The sequence below is a fragment of the Trichechus manatus genome, unplaced genomic scaffold, assembly GCF_000243295.1.
Source record: "Trichechus manatus latirostris isolate Lorelei unplaced genomic scaffold, TriManLat1.0 scaffold00017, whole genome shotgun sequence".
NCBI classification, from domain to species: domain Eukaryota; kingdom Metazoa; phylum Chordata; class Mammalia; order Sirenia; family Trichechidae; genus Trichechus; species Trichechus manatus.
In genome coordinates this window covers 16,233,138-16,251,751 of record NW_004443953.1, presented here as the reverse complement: position 1 = coordinate 16,251,751, position 18,614 = coordinate 16,233,138, and the positions used below count along the sequence as shown (strand labels likewise).

At 35.7% G+C, this 18,614-nt stretch overlaps 1 protein-coding gene across 1 annotated transcript in view; it reads left to right on the top strand.

The window, feature by feature from the left end:
* The window catches only part of PDSS2 (decaprenyl diphosphate synthase subunit 2), a 283,596-nt gene that overhangs the window by 158,011 nt on the left and 106,971 nt on the right, over nt 1-18,614 (top strand). The window contains exon 3 of the mRNA XM_004372438.2: nt 1,983-2,181. Within this exon, the coding sequence (XP_004372495.1) occupies nt 1,983-2,181 (199 nt within the window). The remainder of the gene's footprint in view (nt 1-1,982; nt 2,182-18,614) is intronic.

The following is an 18,614-nucleotide window of genomic DNA, read 5'->3' as shown; positions in this document are numbered from 1 at the left end:
AGTGTAGGGAGAGCAATTAGGGTCACATAACAATGTATGTATAAATTTTTGTATGAGAGACTAACTTGAATTGTAAACTTTCACTTAAAGTACAACAATAAAATTTTAAAAAATTAAAAATGCATCTTTAAAAACTTAAAAATAAGCAAGTGTATGCATTGGTTACTTGTAAGTGGAAGATATATGTATTTGTTATATTGTTCTCTGTACCTTACTATATTTTTTTTTGGACCTCTTGAGAATGGCAGTGAGGAGAAAGAAAAAGGAAAAAATAGAATGAGAAAGAAGCCTCCCACTGTCATTTCTGTTTTGCTTCCCTTCCTGTGTGGTGGAACATAATTGCCCTTCTACTATTTTAATACCAACTTTGATGTAAAACACTTTAAGAAATGAGAGATTTCAAGTTACTATAAGGAACAACTTCTAATAATTAAAACTATTTATTAGCAGACCTACCTCCTGGAAGGGGCTAGTTGGAGGCTAATTGACATCTGGGATCACTTCCAACTCTAATTCTATAAGGCTGATTTTTTTAGTTCATATGATTCCTTCCCTTTTTAAACTAAAAATGATATAACCTCCCGAAGCTTTTATAAAATTTATTGCTAAGTAAAGAGTTGTTCATTTAACAAATATTTATAAGCAGCCTAGGAAATAGGGTGTATAATTTACAGTGTAGTGAGGGAAGGAGTAGCAAGGAGATAGATGGTTAAAGAAAGAATTACAGTATAGTATGGTAAATGATGGAGCTATGTTCAAATGCTTTCAAGCACAGAAGAAGGGGTTAACTCTGGGGAAGTGAGAGAAGACTTCACAGAAGAGGTGACACTTAGGCTAATTCTTAAAAATTCTTTAAACAAAAATATATTGATCACTCAACCTATAGCAGCAAAAGTTGTATGGCACACACATACAGCAGACCTCTGTAGAGATGTTAAATAGAATGAGGAGGTTTTCTATTTGTAAAGAATGTGGAACTACCTCCAAGAGTTTATATTAAGTGAGAATACCAGGGTGCAGAAATAGGAATGTAAAATGTCTTTTATCATTTTTATGGCATGGTTTTTATTGATTATGTCTTTCAGGAACTTATTACTTTATTTATTTTATCTCTTGTAGCAGGACTCTAACAAGTGGTGGCTGAAAAGAATTCAGGGTTTATTTATCTCAGATAATAAGAAGTCTAGAGGTGGACATATCACAGCTGGTGGAGCCCATCAAAGAAGTTATCAGAGGCCAGGCTTCTCCTTTCTTTTTGCTCTACCGTCCTTAGGTTAGGGACCTTCTTTAGGGCTTTAGGGTCCTTCAGTCTTTATGGTGCCTTCCAAACAGGAAAAAGAAAGAGGTAAGCCCAAAAAGCCAAAGGTAAACACCAACTGAGACTGTCCTTTCATATCAGAAAGACAGTAGCTTTATCAGAATCCTCACCTAATAGACTTCTGCTTACGTTTCATTGGCCAGACTGTTCACATGATCCCTCTAGCACCAGGGGACACTGGGGAGGTGAATATTTTTAACTGAGTATATTGCCACTCCAAATATAATCAAAAGTGTGTTAGTAGTGAGAGGAAGGAAAGAATGGATAGGTAACTAGCAATGTCTGCCACCCTGTTTTCTGAAACTTAGGGTGCTGGAAAATTTGGAGAAATGTTAGAGGAAAGTGGACAGATCAAAGCAAAGTATCTGAATGTAACTGTGGAGGATGGCCCTCCACTGGCCAGCTTCTCTCTGAGGAATCCTGGTGGCTCGTGGGGTAGACAGTGAGGGTGTTATAAAGAAGGAGGGTATTAAGATCTGCTTACAGATCCCAAACTGCTCAGTGGAGAGGCTTCTATTAAAAGCTTCATTAAAAAGGAATAATCTTTAAAAAAAGGAGTAATCCATGAAATATTTTATTGTTGATACCCCATGTCTGACATTACTGATAAAATGGTATACTGACTTTCTGTTCTACACTGAAACGTCTTACTTTTATGTTTTAGTCAAAGAAGTTTGGCAGAGATCACAGAACTTATCCATACTGCTCTCCTTGTACATCGTGGGATAGTAAATTTAAATGAATTGCAGTCTTCTGATGGGCCACGGAAAGACATGCAATTTGGGAATAAAATAGCTATCCTGAGTGGAGACTTTCTTCTAGCAAATGCCTGCAATGGACTAGCTCTACTACAGAACACCAAGGTAAAGCCGGGCAGGGTTGGCTGTGTCTAGATGGCCTTCATGCAGCTATTTGTTGACCACTGGAGACACAAAGGTCTGTGCGCCCTGCTGCCACAACTCCCAATAGCTGGATGCTCAGTGAATATGTCCTGCTGATGGCAATGATGGCATATCACCACTAGGTAAAACTGGTAAAGGCTGAAACAGAGTTTTGAAATTAATTTCTTTCACTTTTTTCTGATTATAGATGAAATTATATATTATAGCATAGTTTTAAATATTCAAACTAAAGAAGATATAAATAAATATTACCTATAATCTCACTATCCAAAGATAATCATTGTTATTTAATATTTTGATGTGTATTTCCTTTTAGTCTTTTTGTTGTTATTATTCATTCATACGTTTATGTATCTGGATTTTTTTTTACATAGGTGAGAATTTGCTATGTATAAGTTATTTTTTATCCTGCCCTTTTTCCCCCCACTTTATATTATGATGTGGGCATTTTCTGATGCTGTTAGTATTTTTCATAAACTTTCTAATGACTGCGTGGTATTCAGTGTGATACCATTTATTAAAACCTTCCTCATCTTTGGACGTTTAGACTGCTTCTAAATTTTTACAATCATAAATAACTGCAACTAAGCATTTTTTTATACATCATTTTTTCTTCATTCCAGATTATTTCCTTAAGATAAATACCTAGAAGTGGTTCAAAGGGATGAAAAATGTTTAGTATTCTTGATATACATTGTCAAGCTGCTTTCTAGAAAGGTTGTAGAGGTAATCCCTAAATATCGGTTAGGATTAGGTTTGACTGTAAGAAAACGGTGGCCTAAACAAAACAGGATTTTTTTCCCTCTCATAAAAAATTCTAGAAGTAGGCAGTCCAAGATTGGTATGGTGATTCTACAAAGTCAGGGACCCAGGCTCCTGTCTTACTGCTCTGCCACCCTTATCTTACCACCTCATGGCCCAATATGGTGGCTTGACCTGCCATCATGTCCTCACCCTAGTCATTAGGAACAAAGAGTGTATTTTCTGGTTTGTTAGGGACAGACTCGATGTAAGTCTGTTGTCTTAGAATCCTATCTGATTTAGCATTTGTCCTGATCTTTTAATTTTTTAACGGAGAATTTTGTAATTATTTTAGTTAGAATAAGCCAGAATGGGTTCGATACATCTCCGCTTGAACTTCCAGCTCTGCCTTAGTTTTTATCTGGGGTACCCTGATAGTATATGAGACCCATGCACAGTGGAGAGAGTTCTCATATTAATATATTGTTAAATCTGAAAGACAACCACTAGTAACTCATCTCTTCCCAACCCTTTTCAGACACACTGTAACTAACACCATTCAGTTAAGGACAGAATGGAACGTGCTTATTGATACAACAGAGTGCACTCAGACATAACCATCCAGGACAACCAACTCTTTCCTCTCTTGGGTGGTGGTGGAAGGAGTAATTAATGTTGCTGACCCAGCTGGCCCTTTGGTGTATCACCCAGTTGTGTGATGGCCCATGCCACAGCCTACAAGATTCACAAAGCTTCCAGGCTCCAGTTGATAAGTTCAGTGGGAAATAGAGGAAATTATAGTTTAGGTATCTGAGAAAATGTCTGGGAAGTCAAGTCTGGTCAGTTCCACTATAAAGTGAGTAGAGAGTAGACTGAACATACTTGTATGGTGTAAACCTATAACTATTTTAGTGTTAGGCAACACTTGTTTGTTTTTGCAATAAACTTTTAGGCAGTAGTAAGCTCAAAAAATAAAAATGTATGTTTCATATTCTTAAAAACTACATAATTTTTGTTTCTTGAGAAAGTTGATAATGAATGTGTAACTTGGACGAAATGTTTGTTGATATTTACTATCTACTGAGGAGGCCTAAAGGAGCTCTGGTGGCACAGTGCTTAAGCACTTGGCTGCTAACCGAAAGGCTGATGGTTCGAACCCACCAGCCACTCCATGGGGGAAAGAGGTGGTGGTCTGCTTGCATAAAGATTACAGGCTTGGAAACCCAATGGAGGCATCTTTACTCTGTCCTGTAGGGTCGCTATGAGTCAGCATCAACTTGACGGCAATGAGTTTGGGTTTTTGGGTGGAGGCCTAGTAGTATTGCTGAGGACATGAAAACAAGAAAAGTTAAATCTGCTGTAAAAGCATTAGGATCTACTTGAAAATTTAGTAGTTATTATGAGGAGAATGTACCTGAAGATTATGATTTACACATGAAGCTGTAGAAGGTATACGTATGTACCACTTTCTGAAGCATACTTTTTATTTAGATCAAATGACTTCTTCTAAATTAATTTCAGTCATTTTCAATTACAAGTTTTTATAAGCATATAAAAAGGAAGCAATACCTCTTAATATGATGGCTCCATTGCCAGAAGAACTTTGCCAACAGTTAAATATTAAGTTAATTCTAAAAATTGTTTTTTTTTTTTTTTCCTGTCTCTTCAAGGAATCAAGATAGTGCTTGCTCGATTAATTAAACACTGAGAGCTCAAATGCTATACAAGATTAAAATTTGCAGTTCAATAATAATGATTTGGAATATCTCACCTGTGAGAAGAATCTTTTGGTGTTGGTTCTATTTTGGATAAATTTTATATATTCATATATGAATGAAAGGAAATTGAGAAGGCCTAGATGTTGAAGTCTGTAAATTTGGCAAAACACTCAAAAGAATCATAGAGATAACTTATTTCACAAGTTTTATCTTATGAAAATATTTATTAAAGAGAGGTACTCTGATGAAGGCAAAAATATTTGGGCTGGAATAATTTACACTTTTAAATTTGAAAATAGTTAGAATTAAATATATCCTCCATTTAGCAAATTTTCTCTCAGCCTACCAAGTAACTAAACTAAAAATATTATGATCTATTGAGAAGGATCCATTGAAGAATATTCTCAACAACAACTAAATTAATAAAATAGTTTTAAAAAAAGAATGTATTAAGGATATCAATAATTTCAAAGTAATTAACCATGAAATGCAACTGTGACGATTATTTCTGGCAATTTTATTTTAAAATACCATATTTTAAAAAACACATTCTTCAGAAATATGCCAGTGGCACAATATTAGAGACTGATATAGCTAAGAAATGGAGTAAGGTACATGAATATATACCAAGAATAATCATTCTATTTGTTATTTTTTAATATTTAAATGGTCAATATAAGAAGTTCTTTTTCTCATTTTAATATATACCTATATATGTTATTTTTATTTCTTTTGAAATTTTTATTTTAAATTAACTTTTAATAGAACTAGTTAATGAGTCCACCAAGATAACAAAACCAATTGTTAATAAATACATATTTCAAAAAGCATAAAATTTTAATTATTTTAACATTCCTTTTTACTCTCAAGTGTCCCAGTTTGGATGATAAATTAAATAGTCTCTCCACTTTAAGAACATTTTCCAGAAGTTATACGAGATCCTTCTGCTTACATCCCATTGGCCAGAATTTAATGATATGTCACATCTACCTGTAAGGGAGCCTAGGAAATGTAATCTTTATTGTAGGAAACCATGTGCCCAGCCAAAAAATCTGGAAGATACAGAGAATAGATAGTAGGAGACAAGTAACATTCTGCCCTACCCTCCCACCACATTTTAGGCTAGCACATGTTTTCCTGAGGTAGATCTACTGATTTTAAGGGAGAAAATAGTCTGTTGCTTTTAATATCCAGTTTATATCCACGTGAAAAGGAAGCTGAAGTAAGAGATGAATTGGCCATATAAAGTAGAATAATAGAGATTTTCAAATCTTCCTCCAGAGACTTATTACCATTTGTGCATTCTTTCTATTTTTATTCACTCTAAAATTGCTGTGTATAGCCTACTTTGATGGGTCTCACTAAATTTTCTCCACTGGCATTCACGTATTAGCAGAAGGGTGAGCCACTCTCTGACTATATGGTCTGTCTTTCTTCTCCACAGTACCTGCTGTGGTCTGTGGTGAAGTCTGAACCATGCTTGGAGAAAGAGGAGGCCTCAAAGTACGGGTCTATAATAGCCTCTGGGTGCCTTGAGCTACACGTGACCAGCTCTAGCTACCCACAGTGGCTGTTCATGGGTTCAGCCCACATACCTGACAAGAGATGTTCTGGACCTACTGCTTCATAATAACTAGGCCCATATACATTTCAGTGATTAGTCCTTACCTTAGAAAACCAAGATGCCTTTAGGCCATTTTCTGTTTTCTCTAATCATCAGTTTTAGCTTATTTTGGGCTCTTCTGATGAAATCTTAAATAAGGTTAAGATGGTGGAATTATGTACAATTGTAATACATGTTCTAATAACACAAACAAGTAATTGTTTGTTTTAACCACTTTGTAGGAGTAATATTTAATGTGTTCCTTTTTCTTAGTTAGCTTGTGTCATTTACACATTCGTTCCTTCAGTGTGGTTTAAATTAAGTGAAAAGGGAGGTTTTGCTTCCATCAAAGTCAAATCACATTCACAGCCTGTGAAATCCACTTTTGGTGTTTTGCATTCAGAAGCATCACTATAGCTGTTCCAGAATCTAAGACCTCTACCATCTGCTCCATTAGGCATGGGATTTTAGTAGCACTACTTGATTTGCAAAATAAATAAATAAGAAAGAGAAAAGGAAAGAAAAAAACTTAGCATATCCAAGCAACAGTTCAGCCTGCAGCTTATCCTTGAAATAAGAATGATTAGGCATTTTCTCCCCCTCAAGTGAACGGCATACCTTCATGGTCTCTGCACAGGCTCGCACCTTCAGATTCGCATTTTATCAGCCTTTCTCTGTGAAGATTTTTTTCCATTGTAGGGCATGGTATGTTTTTTTTCTGAAGTTGATAGTTGTATGTTGAATTGAAGCCTTTATTCTGCGCACCTTCCTGTTCATTCAGAACGCAAATCTTTTGCACCTTGTTCTTCAAAGGGTCATTGAAGGCTCTACAAGGTCAATTTCAAAAGATGCTTCACTTGCTCACTTTTATGAAGAACCTTGAGTACCCTGTCCAGAGGTCTGTGATTGATCTTCTGCAAATGTAGGTTTTTAGTAACCCTCTTTTCATCATAATAGATGATCTTCAAATCACGTGAACAGTATTTTAAACTGATTTTAAACTGAGGAGATTGTAAGGAGTAACTGAAGTGCTTGAAAGTCAAGAATTCTCTTTGATAAAGCAGATCTCCTATATTCAGAGCCAGTTCCTTTCATTTAAATACTTGGAAGTATTCCCATCAGAATAGTTTAGGAAAGTGAAGTTATAGCTCAGAAGAGGACTAATTTTATTAAATGGGTCTCCCAGAAGTTCACATTGATAGAGTATAATACGAACCCCTAGTAGGGTTTTGTTTGGTGGTAAATACTTCTTTTGGACAGTATTAAGTTTTCTTATCCCTACGTATGGTTAATGCCTTTGTAAAGTTGGATTTCTATTTAATAATGTTTTAGTTTCAGTGAGTTTTCTTTTATAAGAAAAGAATTTGCCAGCAGTAGCAACGTAAATAGAGACCACAGCAATAAGGGAGTAGGCAGAACTTAATACAGAATTTCTGTTTATAATATGTTACTGTTATTTCACAGTGATAGCCTGCTTTTTCTTTGAGGGAGTAGTATATTTAGCTTTGTGATTAAAGTTGGCATATTTGTAGCTACTTAATTTTTTATTACTTAACTCATTCTACCAATTTCCCATTTTCTTGTGTTACTAGATTCTTGTCTGAATTTCTATATGATGTGTTTATCTCTGTACTTCTCCTGGGCAGGCCATTAGATGAAGGGTTCTGCAGTCATATGAAATTGAGAGCTATTTTAAAATTGCCAAGGGTAAAATTAGCAAAGTCAGTTATTCTCCCTTTGGCTTTTCCCTGAAGATATTAGGGGTAATTGCCTTTAGGTAACACTTAGATTTTTAAGTATCTCTAAGTATAGAAATTGGTATATTAATCCTCTGGTAATTGTCTTTTTACTATTATAGCTGTAGCCACATAAGTACGAATTAACATAAGATTTTGAATTTAAGAATGAGTTTAAAAATTAATGCCTGGGTTTTCATTCATTTTCAATTATGGAACATAAGGGTAACTTTTTATTTTAGTGCTTCACTTATAAAGACCCTGGACTAAGAGACCTTAAAATGTCTCTTTTAAGCCATAAATTCTCTGACTCCATTGAGGTAAGTTACTCTACATTGTATTCATGTGCAACATTACTGAATTCTGTAATGATGGGGTCATGCCAGAGTCTAAAATTTTAGTGCTTGAGCATCAAGCTATCAATGAAGACAGGCTTGAATAATTGGGGGAAATTCATGAAATGGAAAAGCACTGTAATTTAGAAATCTGGCTGTTACGGGTTTTCACTGGTCCTTGTGTTTATTTGCGGACTAGATTTGTATTTAGATTAGACCACAGTGGAAATCAGACTGGGTGGGTTACTACTTGTCTTTTTTTTTTTTTTTAAACATCCTTTATTTTACATTTATAGTGATAACCCTGGTATTTAAAGAATGGAATTTACCATGTTATTTTTTAGTAGTCATTTTCATATAATGGACCTATTGCTATACATCAGATGGGAGAGTGTGACTTAGTCTTGGACTTACCTACACACCCCAGAGCATTGTCATGTTGTCACTCCTGAGGGCTATTCTAGTAAGCATTAGTGATTTATGTTTCTAAATAACCAGTGGCACAGATGTACTCCTTACACAGCTGATGAATTTCCTTATGTTAGCTTTGTTTTCCTAAAGGCGTAAATATGTTGTTTACAAGGAAGAATTTTGTTTATATAAATACACTCAATTTATACATATAAATCTCTTACTTTTATACTATGTATAGATTTTAATAAAGACTCTTGGTTATTTGATGTTTGTCTTATCTGTTATATTAGTTTTACTTATCTGTTATATATAGTTCTTATTGAAAGTGAAACCTAAAATCATGGTACATCACATAATATTTAAGTTGTTCTCTGTCATATTCATTTAAAATAGGCATTATTGTGACAGTGTATGTTTATAGTCTTATCAGCACTGTTTTGTGGAAATTATTGAATTAATATCTTTTAGCCTCTTTAGTTTGACACCAAGATTAATGTTTTTTTTCTTGTGTATAACCCATTCAAGTGTAGATGTTCATGACTTAGAGTAAAAATGTGTGTAGAAGGCAAGTGGGATGTTATATATTGTAACAATAAACTATCTCCGTATCAATTAGAGAAGTCAAATGCCATCATAAAATTACTATTTCAGAACCCCAAAACAAACTAGTTTCTCTAGTTTTCTTTTTTCCTTATCATTTACTAATAAAGCCACATGTTAAACAGACTATAACCATTTTCTGAGCCTGCTTCCTTGATCTTTAAAGTAAAACTGATGAACGAGTAGTGTGTATGAAGTGTACTAGAAATAAGACAACAAAATACTACATTCTTTTAAAATATATTATTTCATTAAAACCTTGAACTTTGCCCCCTTTGGTGCCATAAAACAATGGAATGAAGTATCTCTTTGGCATAGAAAAGTCAATTGCTGTTACCCAAAATGGAGACTTCTCTGAGTGTCTGTGTATAAACCAAGAACCTGAAAAGGAAGTAGAGCAAAAGAAGCTTACTTTTCTCCCATATGCTTGACATTCAAAGAACCCTATTTAAAAAAAAAAAATGTTTTCTGCAAAAATAGATCCAATGAAATGGGTACAGTGGAACCCCACACCATGGTTGGCCATGAGAGGTAGAAATATATTGATTATGGCCATCTTATAACACATTTAGCAATCTCAATTTTTTTAAATCCCTTTTGCTACTTTCCAGAAGTAAAATTAATGAAGTCAACTTTTTTCTTTGTTTTCACTGACATAAATTGCTATTTTTCCAAAGCCAGAGGGAGGAAGAAAAATCTGTTTTCAAGATTGAGCTTTTCGGTACTTCTCTTTTGCCTTTCTAATGATCTTACCCAGGAACTTCCTTAGTTAGAAGTTTACAAAAGTCCTGGGCCAATGAACAACTGATTCCTTCCTCTGCATCCTCAGCTGCTGGCCCTAATGTGTCTTTGTCTTCTCCACCTATCCTTTCTTCATCCGAGCAGACTTGTACACAGAGCCCATTTGTTTGTCTCTTACTGTTCACAACTCAGTTAATTTCACTTCAGGCAATCTCTAAAATGTATACACATCTTCAACCCTTTTCCTCCAATTTTTCATTCTCCTCTTACTGTTATTTCAGAAAAACTGCCACCCACCTTTTTGCTTCTTCCTTGCTCCTTTCAAGAGGAAAAATAAACCAAGAAGCTTTACTTGGAGTTGAAAAACATGAAAGTAGAGCTTTGCATACTATTGTGTTAAGAAAAAGGAAAATTATGGAATTAGAAATGAAATACAGATAAGAACCATTGTCTCTACCCTCATCTTCCTGTTAAACCAAATTTCCCTTTAACTGACAACATTTAAAGATCATTTAAAAAATACTTCCTATTTAATTATGTTTTCCCATTTTGTGTAATTGCAGGTATTGAAATAGTGTAGTTTTCTACTATTATATTTTTAATTACAAGTATACAGTATTTTATTATGTTTTGGGTTACCAAGCTTTTGTGGCTGCCTTGGGAATCTAGCCACCATTTATGGCTAGAAATGTGTTGGGGAGATGTGTTATGTTGAGAATATGTGTTAAGGCGTCAAAACAACTGACTTACAGGTGAAATTCCAAAATGCAGCACATTTGTAATCTGGTCCCTGCTGTATTAAACTAAGACTGAATTTGAACACCACAAGCAAAAGAAACTTTAAGAGCATCCAAAAGGATCCATGTGTCTACTTTTCATTAACAGCCACATGTAGCTCAGTTGTTCTGATGTAATTTTGATTTTAGCGCTTCCATTGTTTTCTTAAATCCTCAGTTGTAAATACTCAACAAAAAACTCACTCCAAGCCAAAGTTGGCTTATAGGGCCTTAGCCTAGGAGCAGATTTTATTTATTTAGCAATAGTGATTGGGGAGAGCCCTTTTCTGGCAGCTAATGACCTACTGGAAACTTGTGTGCCCAAGGCGAAGCTGAAGGCCATTAGTCGAACAGGTCATTAACTGACAAATGCCTGACCCTGAGGTCATTTCTAATATTGTAAACTGTAAAAACATTAAAGTGGGCTTGTTGGAAAGTATGGCTGTGCCAAGGAAGTTTCTTTTTAAGCATTTTAGACAATGCTTTAAATTGTTTGTTGTCGTTCATTTGGCTGAATTGTCTTTGTTCTGAGGCCATTTTCACTGCACATAAACAAGTTAGCCAGCAGTCAGGAAACACCAAAACTACATTGATGTTCAGTCTTCGTTTTTGGAGGACAGCTGCCCTGTTTAGAATATCAGGTTAGCTACTTCATTACTAAGCAGTTTTAACTACACCAAACGGATTTTCATTTGTGGATGACTTTACATTTTCATAATGTGTTCCTGAGCTATATAACACTTACCTATTTTATACTCTTTAGAGACAACATATACAGCTAAAACAAGAAGTACAGAGAGTCCTTAAGTGGAAGCCTGTGGACCTAGGTCATAGCCCTGGCCCTTTTTTTTTTTTTTTTGATTAGCCATTTAACATTGGACAGCTCATTTTGCTGCTCAGAATTCCAGGTCCATATCATTCATATTTTTCTCCAGACTATTTATCTAATGTCTTAACGCCCCATTTTATAATTGAAACTAGAAACGTCATAGAATAGAAAATTTAATCTTTATTAAAATTACTACCAGTTTAAAAAATAAGAAGAAGAACATAATTTTTGAGTGCTTACTAGGTAGGCACTGTTTTAAGTGCTTTATGTGTATTAACTTATTTAGTCTCTCTCCCAAGGCACAAGGAAAGTTAAAAAACTTCCCCAAGGTAATACCGTTAGTAAGTGGTAGAGTTGTGGCCTAAATCCAGGCAATCTGGCTCCTGTTTGACAGCAATTTTGCAATTACTGATCCTAGAATTTACACTATTTTGAACAACTCTAGTTTTGATATGTTGAAATAAATATTTCAGTGCAAACATCAATAGTGGCTCATGAAACATTTTAGAGAAATAACAAGTAAGCAAATGTGACTTGTTTTCTTAGTTTCCTCATCTGTAAAGTAAAGGGAGCTGCATCTCTGTTTCTAAGATCTTTGCTGGTTCCAATATTCTGCAATTCTCAGTGTTGTAGGAAAGAGTCTAAACTTGTTCCTTATAACCAGATCCTGAAAATGACATGAAATATGAAGAAAAACAAAGGAATCAACAGAAATTGTTAATAAAATTAGGGATGCAGTAGAGAATCCAAAATCTTTATAAATGTCAGAGGTCTAAAGATTTACATGCATATTTCATCAATCTAAAGCAATACCTGAAACTGGTGAACTCACCTTCATGGCAGATTTGTGATGAGAAACCTAAATGGCTTTGTTTTTTCAAGTACTTTGAAACTATAATGTGATATGCAAATGTAAATTTCTGAAAATAGTAATTGTAACGAAGTGATAACTGTTACAATTTATTTTGAAATAGTTTTGATTTATACAGCTAAGACACATATTAGATCCGTATTGGCAATTCAGCAAAATTTTTTGTGTTCATTGCACTAAGTGTTGGAGATACCAGTTTAAAAGCCAATTGTGTATCTTTATAGATTAGAGAATTTCTAATGTAGGGGGAATCCATTACCGATCCAAGGATACAATATACCCAGCCTCAAGTTTCTACTGCCTGATTTTTTGTTGTTGTTGTTGTTGTTATTTTTTAAGGAGGAAAATAAAAGAATTACCAATTTTCTAGAACACAGTACCAGTGGGACCAGTTATTTTTAGAATTTCATTTAATCACAGATTTTGAAGAGCTGCAAAATATTTGGAAGAAATAAAATTGCAGTTTCAGACAAGATACATGGATTTTAATGCATATGAGTCATGCTTTTATTTCTGTGACTGCCTTTGAGTGCAAACCTTCAGATGACTCTAAATTACAAACATCTGCCCTTTAGTGTGATCCAACTTGAAGAGGAACTAATTGAGCTAAAAAGTGAACTTTATTACCCAAAAGACGTGGCATTCTGGAATTTGCAAGATGTATTTGTGAATCCCACACTGATCCTTAAATGTTTCTAGCTCCTTGGGCAAATGTGGTCTAAGCCAATCTGTTTTCATGAATCTGCTAGGATGAAAACTAAGAGTCAACATCAGTGATGTAAACATGCAAGATTGAAACATGCCCTAACGAAATATACCCCTAGTATCTAAGAACGATTCCATTTTATCCTGCCTTCTGCCTCTATTTTCATTGAATTAATTAAATTTTTTGGTATAGAGTGAGAGAAATTAACACCTTTAAACTGCTCATCAAAAATTTGGGGGGACCTGGTATGTAATTAAGATGACCAACCAAGGTATGAACTGTACATGATACATGTCAGCATGATATAGATAATGTTTCAAACCACAAATGACATCCTGTTTATTGGCGGGTAGTAAAATCAATTTAGCAAGTCACTATCAACACTTTTAAACGGGAAATAATAGAAAATAAAGGCATAATGAAACTTGTTTCATGAAACTTTTAATTCAATTATACACACACATATAGTATATATATGCATGTATATGCATGCATGTATGTACTGTGTCATTATATAAAATAAAGTTCTTACTGTGAGTTGTGGTTTTAAAAGTTTGAAATCCACTAATATAAGATAGCGTTTTAGCCAGCAGCATCCCTTCAATTGAATGGAATACCAAAAAGAAAAAAAAAAAAAAAATCAAACCTGTTGCCGTTGAATGATTCCAACTCATAGCAACTCTATAGGACAGAGTAGAACTGCTCCATAGGGTTTCCAAGGAGTGGCTGGTGGATTCAAACTGCCGACCTTCTGGTTAGCAAACAAGCTCTTTAACCACTGTGCCACCAGGACTCCGAATGGAATACAGTACTGTGGTTTTGGTGTTCTGAAGTTTCACATTGTGAACTTGTGTGTTTCTGAAAGGTGAGGTTAACTTTTAAGTAAATTCACAGTTAGAAAACATTTAACATCACTGAAAGGGACCTCAAATGAAGAAGCAGTGAAATAAAAATGGATGTTATCAGTCACATTGAAGAAGGTGGGCAGATCACTGAAATGGTGGACATAATTCTCTCAAGGAAGTTCAGTCAGAACAAGACCTAAGAGTGCCAGTAAGTAAAAAACGTACTGAGTAGAAAATAAAGCAACTAACTGCTGTACACTAATATCAGCATTACTGGGTGGTGCAAATGATTAACAAGCTTGGGGTCACCATGAGTTGGTATCAATTCCACAGCAACTGGTTTTTTTTTATTTGTTTGTTTCGTGATTAAACTTTAAATTCTCAGCAACTGTTTAGAGTTTTTGTAGTAATTCAAGAGACATGACACAACCAGCATTTTTCTTAACCTATTGGAAAGCATCTCCTTTTCTTTCATTTTGTAAGAAATTTTTCATAAGATTTAAGCATTCTTAATTATCGGCCACTTTTTAAGGAACCTAATCATTGTTTAAATTAATAAATGATTATGTTGTTATTGTTCAGTAACAAACAGTAAGCTAAGAACCATGCACCTTCACTCAAAGACATGAAAGCAGCTTTTTTGGGCTGCTTTTTTATTGTTACTAAAAGAAGTTCGTATTTTTGTCTAGTTAGCTAATTGTGCTTCATGATTATTATGAATAAAAAATGTATATAGCTGCACATTTGGGTATGTCTGATCATGAGGTTTACTGTTAATAATCAAGTGCAGGCACTTCTTACCTAGCATCTGTCTTAGTTAACTAATGCTGCCATAACACAAATACCACTGTGGGTGGCTTTAAAGAACAAGAATTTATTGTCTCACAGTTTAGAAGTCAATCAGGGCATCAGCTCTAGGGAGTGTCCTTCCTTGTCTGTATTCTTGGACGTTCCTTGGCATTCCTTGGCTTGTAGAGGAATCGCCACATGCCAGCTGCCTTGTGTGTGTATGTATTCTGCTCTTTTTATAAGACACCACTCAGAAGGGATTGATTAGGTTTAGGACACTCTAGTATAACCTCATTAACATGACAAAAGAAAACCTCTATTTCCAAAGAGGGTCATATTTACAGGTACAGGGATTAAGATCTGAACATAACTTATCAGGGGCACAGTTCAATCCATAACTCCTAGGTAAGCAAACTGAGGCCCAGAGAAGTTATATGTCTGGCCCAGGTCATGCAGCTCATCTCTGTATTAACTTTCTAAGGATCAAAGACAAATTAATGGTCTTTATAAGATGAAGACATTCATCCAAAGAATGAATATGTCCTTTAAAAAGAACAACTGTAATAAAAAGTATACTGCAAAAAAATGTAAAATATAATAAACTTATTAGAATTTGTTTAGACATGGTTTTATAGTGGTATCTTTCCATATATTAATTAAATAAAGGAATTATGATTTAGCCATCTCTTTGGTAGTGACTACAGATGTAACCACAGACTAATGAGGTTAGTTTTATTAGTACAGTGCCTGGCACATAGTAGGTTATCAGCAAATAATTATCAAATGTATCTACCAGCTAATATAAAATTAAATCTCAACACTTCATATTCAAGCAATTTTCCTGAACTTGTGTCCTATTTCTTTCAAGTGTTATCAGTTGCAATTTTATACTTTTCTTTAGTTCATTGAATTTTTCCGGAACCTTTTTTGACAAATGTTACTTGAAGTTAGGTTTTATAATCCAATGTATCAGCTGTTCTAATTAAAAATTAAGATTATCAATTTGCTTAGCTTTTGCTGCACCTGTCCTATTGGTTTTGCCATTTCTGTCTCTGCTTCCCCACCCACCCCACTCCGCCCTTTGCCAGAAAGAACTTCCAGCTCACTAGAACAGATTGCCATCCCTCGCACAAAAAAGCAAGGCCCTACACATTTGGCAGCGTTGAAAAGGCTCCCTTTGGAAAGCTGAGTTAGAGGCTTCCTCCAGAACTCCTGTGAGTTAGTGGTATGTTGATTGCAACGGACCTTTCATCGTCTTCATTAAGCCTGGTCCTTGTCTGATAGTAAGGAGTGGAGAGAGTCATTCTTTCATAGACTTCAGGGATGGCTTTATCAAAGCCACTCATTTATATTAATCAGCATGCAGATTAGGGCTCATCTGGGCTGTGTGTGCCCAGGTGGTGGGCGAGTAGATTTACCCCCTATTTGGCCGCTGCTCCTGCTCCCTGTGTTCTTTAGAGGTCGCTTCTTCGCTGAGGCTGCCAGCCTGGAAGCTCTGGCTGAGCACTGGGGACTGAAACCTGGAATGAGATGGTTTGCCTAAACCTGGTTTGTAAATGATAAAATGCTTTACAAATGTTATATGTTACTATTGGTCTCTGTGGGAGGGGGCTCTACTCCTTAACCAGTGCCTCTCTACCTTACCTCGGTGATGTAAATCTTTCCATCTTTAAATACATCTGTCAGATACTTTGTACTTCATTCATCTGACAATGTGAAGAGTGAAACTAGCAGCTTTGTTTACCTTTAGCAGGCTATCCAGCATGCTTTATCTTTAAAATAATTTTTTCTTTAAGATACTTTTATTACCAAATATAGATAGTTTTTGTGGCTTTAAAAAGAAATCTTGACAATACCCCTTCAGATACCAAAGCTCTTTGAAAGGGACATATTTATACTTAATTGTCTTTTGTTCCTCCCAAGATGTATATGAAAATTAGTTCTTCCCCAAGGGCATTTTACCTTTGCTACTGCTTCATGCATTGCTATTTGTTTTGGGGGGTAGGAGGGAGTGCAATAAATCTGTCTGTAATTAATGCCATTAGCACTGCAGATATGTGCACACACATGACTGTTTCCTTTGCTAGCAGCTGTTAAGAGTAGTAAAAGCTGAGGAGCTACATGTTCATTTGCCTCCTAAATAGAGTGATGGATCACACATAGTCTTGACATTCCACACTGTAATAAAAACTGTCATTAAAATAACGTTTTGAGGGCAAGTTTTTTAAAGATTATAAATCTGTAATGGCCTCCACTGTTTTTATATACCAAGAAAATTAAGTTATGTAGCAACCTTTTTTTTTTTTACTAGTTCTAGTTCATAAATATTTTTTCTTTTTTTAATTGATGTAATTAAATGAAGTTTACATTTCAAGTTAGTCTCCCATACAGAATTTTTTTTTTTTAAATATACATTGTTATGAGACCCCAGCCGCTCACCCCATTCTGCGACAGCACACTCCTCCCTTCTGCCCCTGATTCCCCATAAACATTCAACCAGCTCCTTACTCTCTCTGCCTTCCCCTCTCACCTCTGGACAGAAGCCGCCCCTTTGGTCTCTTATATCTACTTGTCTAAGAGGCACATTCTTCACGAGTATCACTCTATGTCCCACAGTCCAATCCAATCCCTGTCTGAAGAGTTGGCCTTGGAAATTGTTTTAGTTCTTGGGTGATGGAGAGACCAGGGCCATGCTTTCCAGGGCGCCTCCAGTCTTAGTCAGACCATTAAGTCTGGTCTTCTTACTAGTATTTGAGTTCTGCATCCCATGGTTCTACTGCTCCATCAGAAACCCTCTGTTGTGTTCCTGGTCAGGACATTCATTGGTGGTAGCCGGCCACCATCTAGTTCTTCTGGTCTGAGGCTGATGAAGTCTCTGGTTTGTGTGGCCCATTCTGTCTCTTGGGCCAATACTTCCCTTGTGTCTTTGGTGTTCTTCGTTCTCCTTTACTCCAAGTGGTTGGGACCAACTGATGCATCTTAGATGGCTGCTTGCAAGCTTTTAAAACCCCAAACGCCACTCACCAAAGTAGGATGCAGAACATTTTCTTAATAAGGTTTGTTATGCCAATTGACATAGATGTCCCCTGAAAGCATGGTCCCCAGACCCCACATCCCTGCTACTCTTTGTCTCTCAAAGTATTTGATTGTATTGAGGAAACTTCTTAGCTTTGGTTTCATACAGTTGTGCTGGCTTCCCCTCTAGTGTGTGCTGTCCTTCCCTTCACCTAAGATCATTCTCATCTACTATCTAGTTAGTGAATAACCCTCACCCTCCCTCCCCACCCCGTAACCATCGAAGAATGTTTTCTTCTGTGTTTGAACCTTTTCTTGAGTTCTTATAATAGTGGTCTTATACAGTATTTGTCCTTCTGTGCCTGACTAAATTCACTCAGCATAGTAAGTTCTAGCTTCCACCAAGTTATGCGATGTTTCACAGCTTCATCGTTCTTTATTGTTGCGTAATGTTCCATTGTGTGGATATACCATAGTTTGTTCATCCATTCCTCCATCGATGGGCACTTAGGTTGCTTCCATCCTTTGGCTATTGTGAACCGTGCTGCAATGAACATGGGTGTGCATATATCTATTCGTGTGACGGCTCTTGTTTCTCTAGGATATATTCCAAGGAGTGGGATAGCTGGATCGTATGGTACTTCTATTTCTAGCTTTTTAAGGAAGTGCCAAATT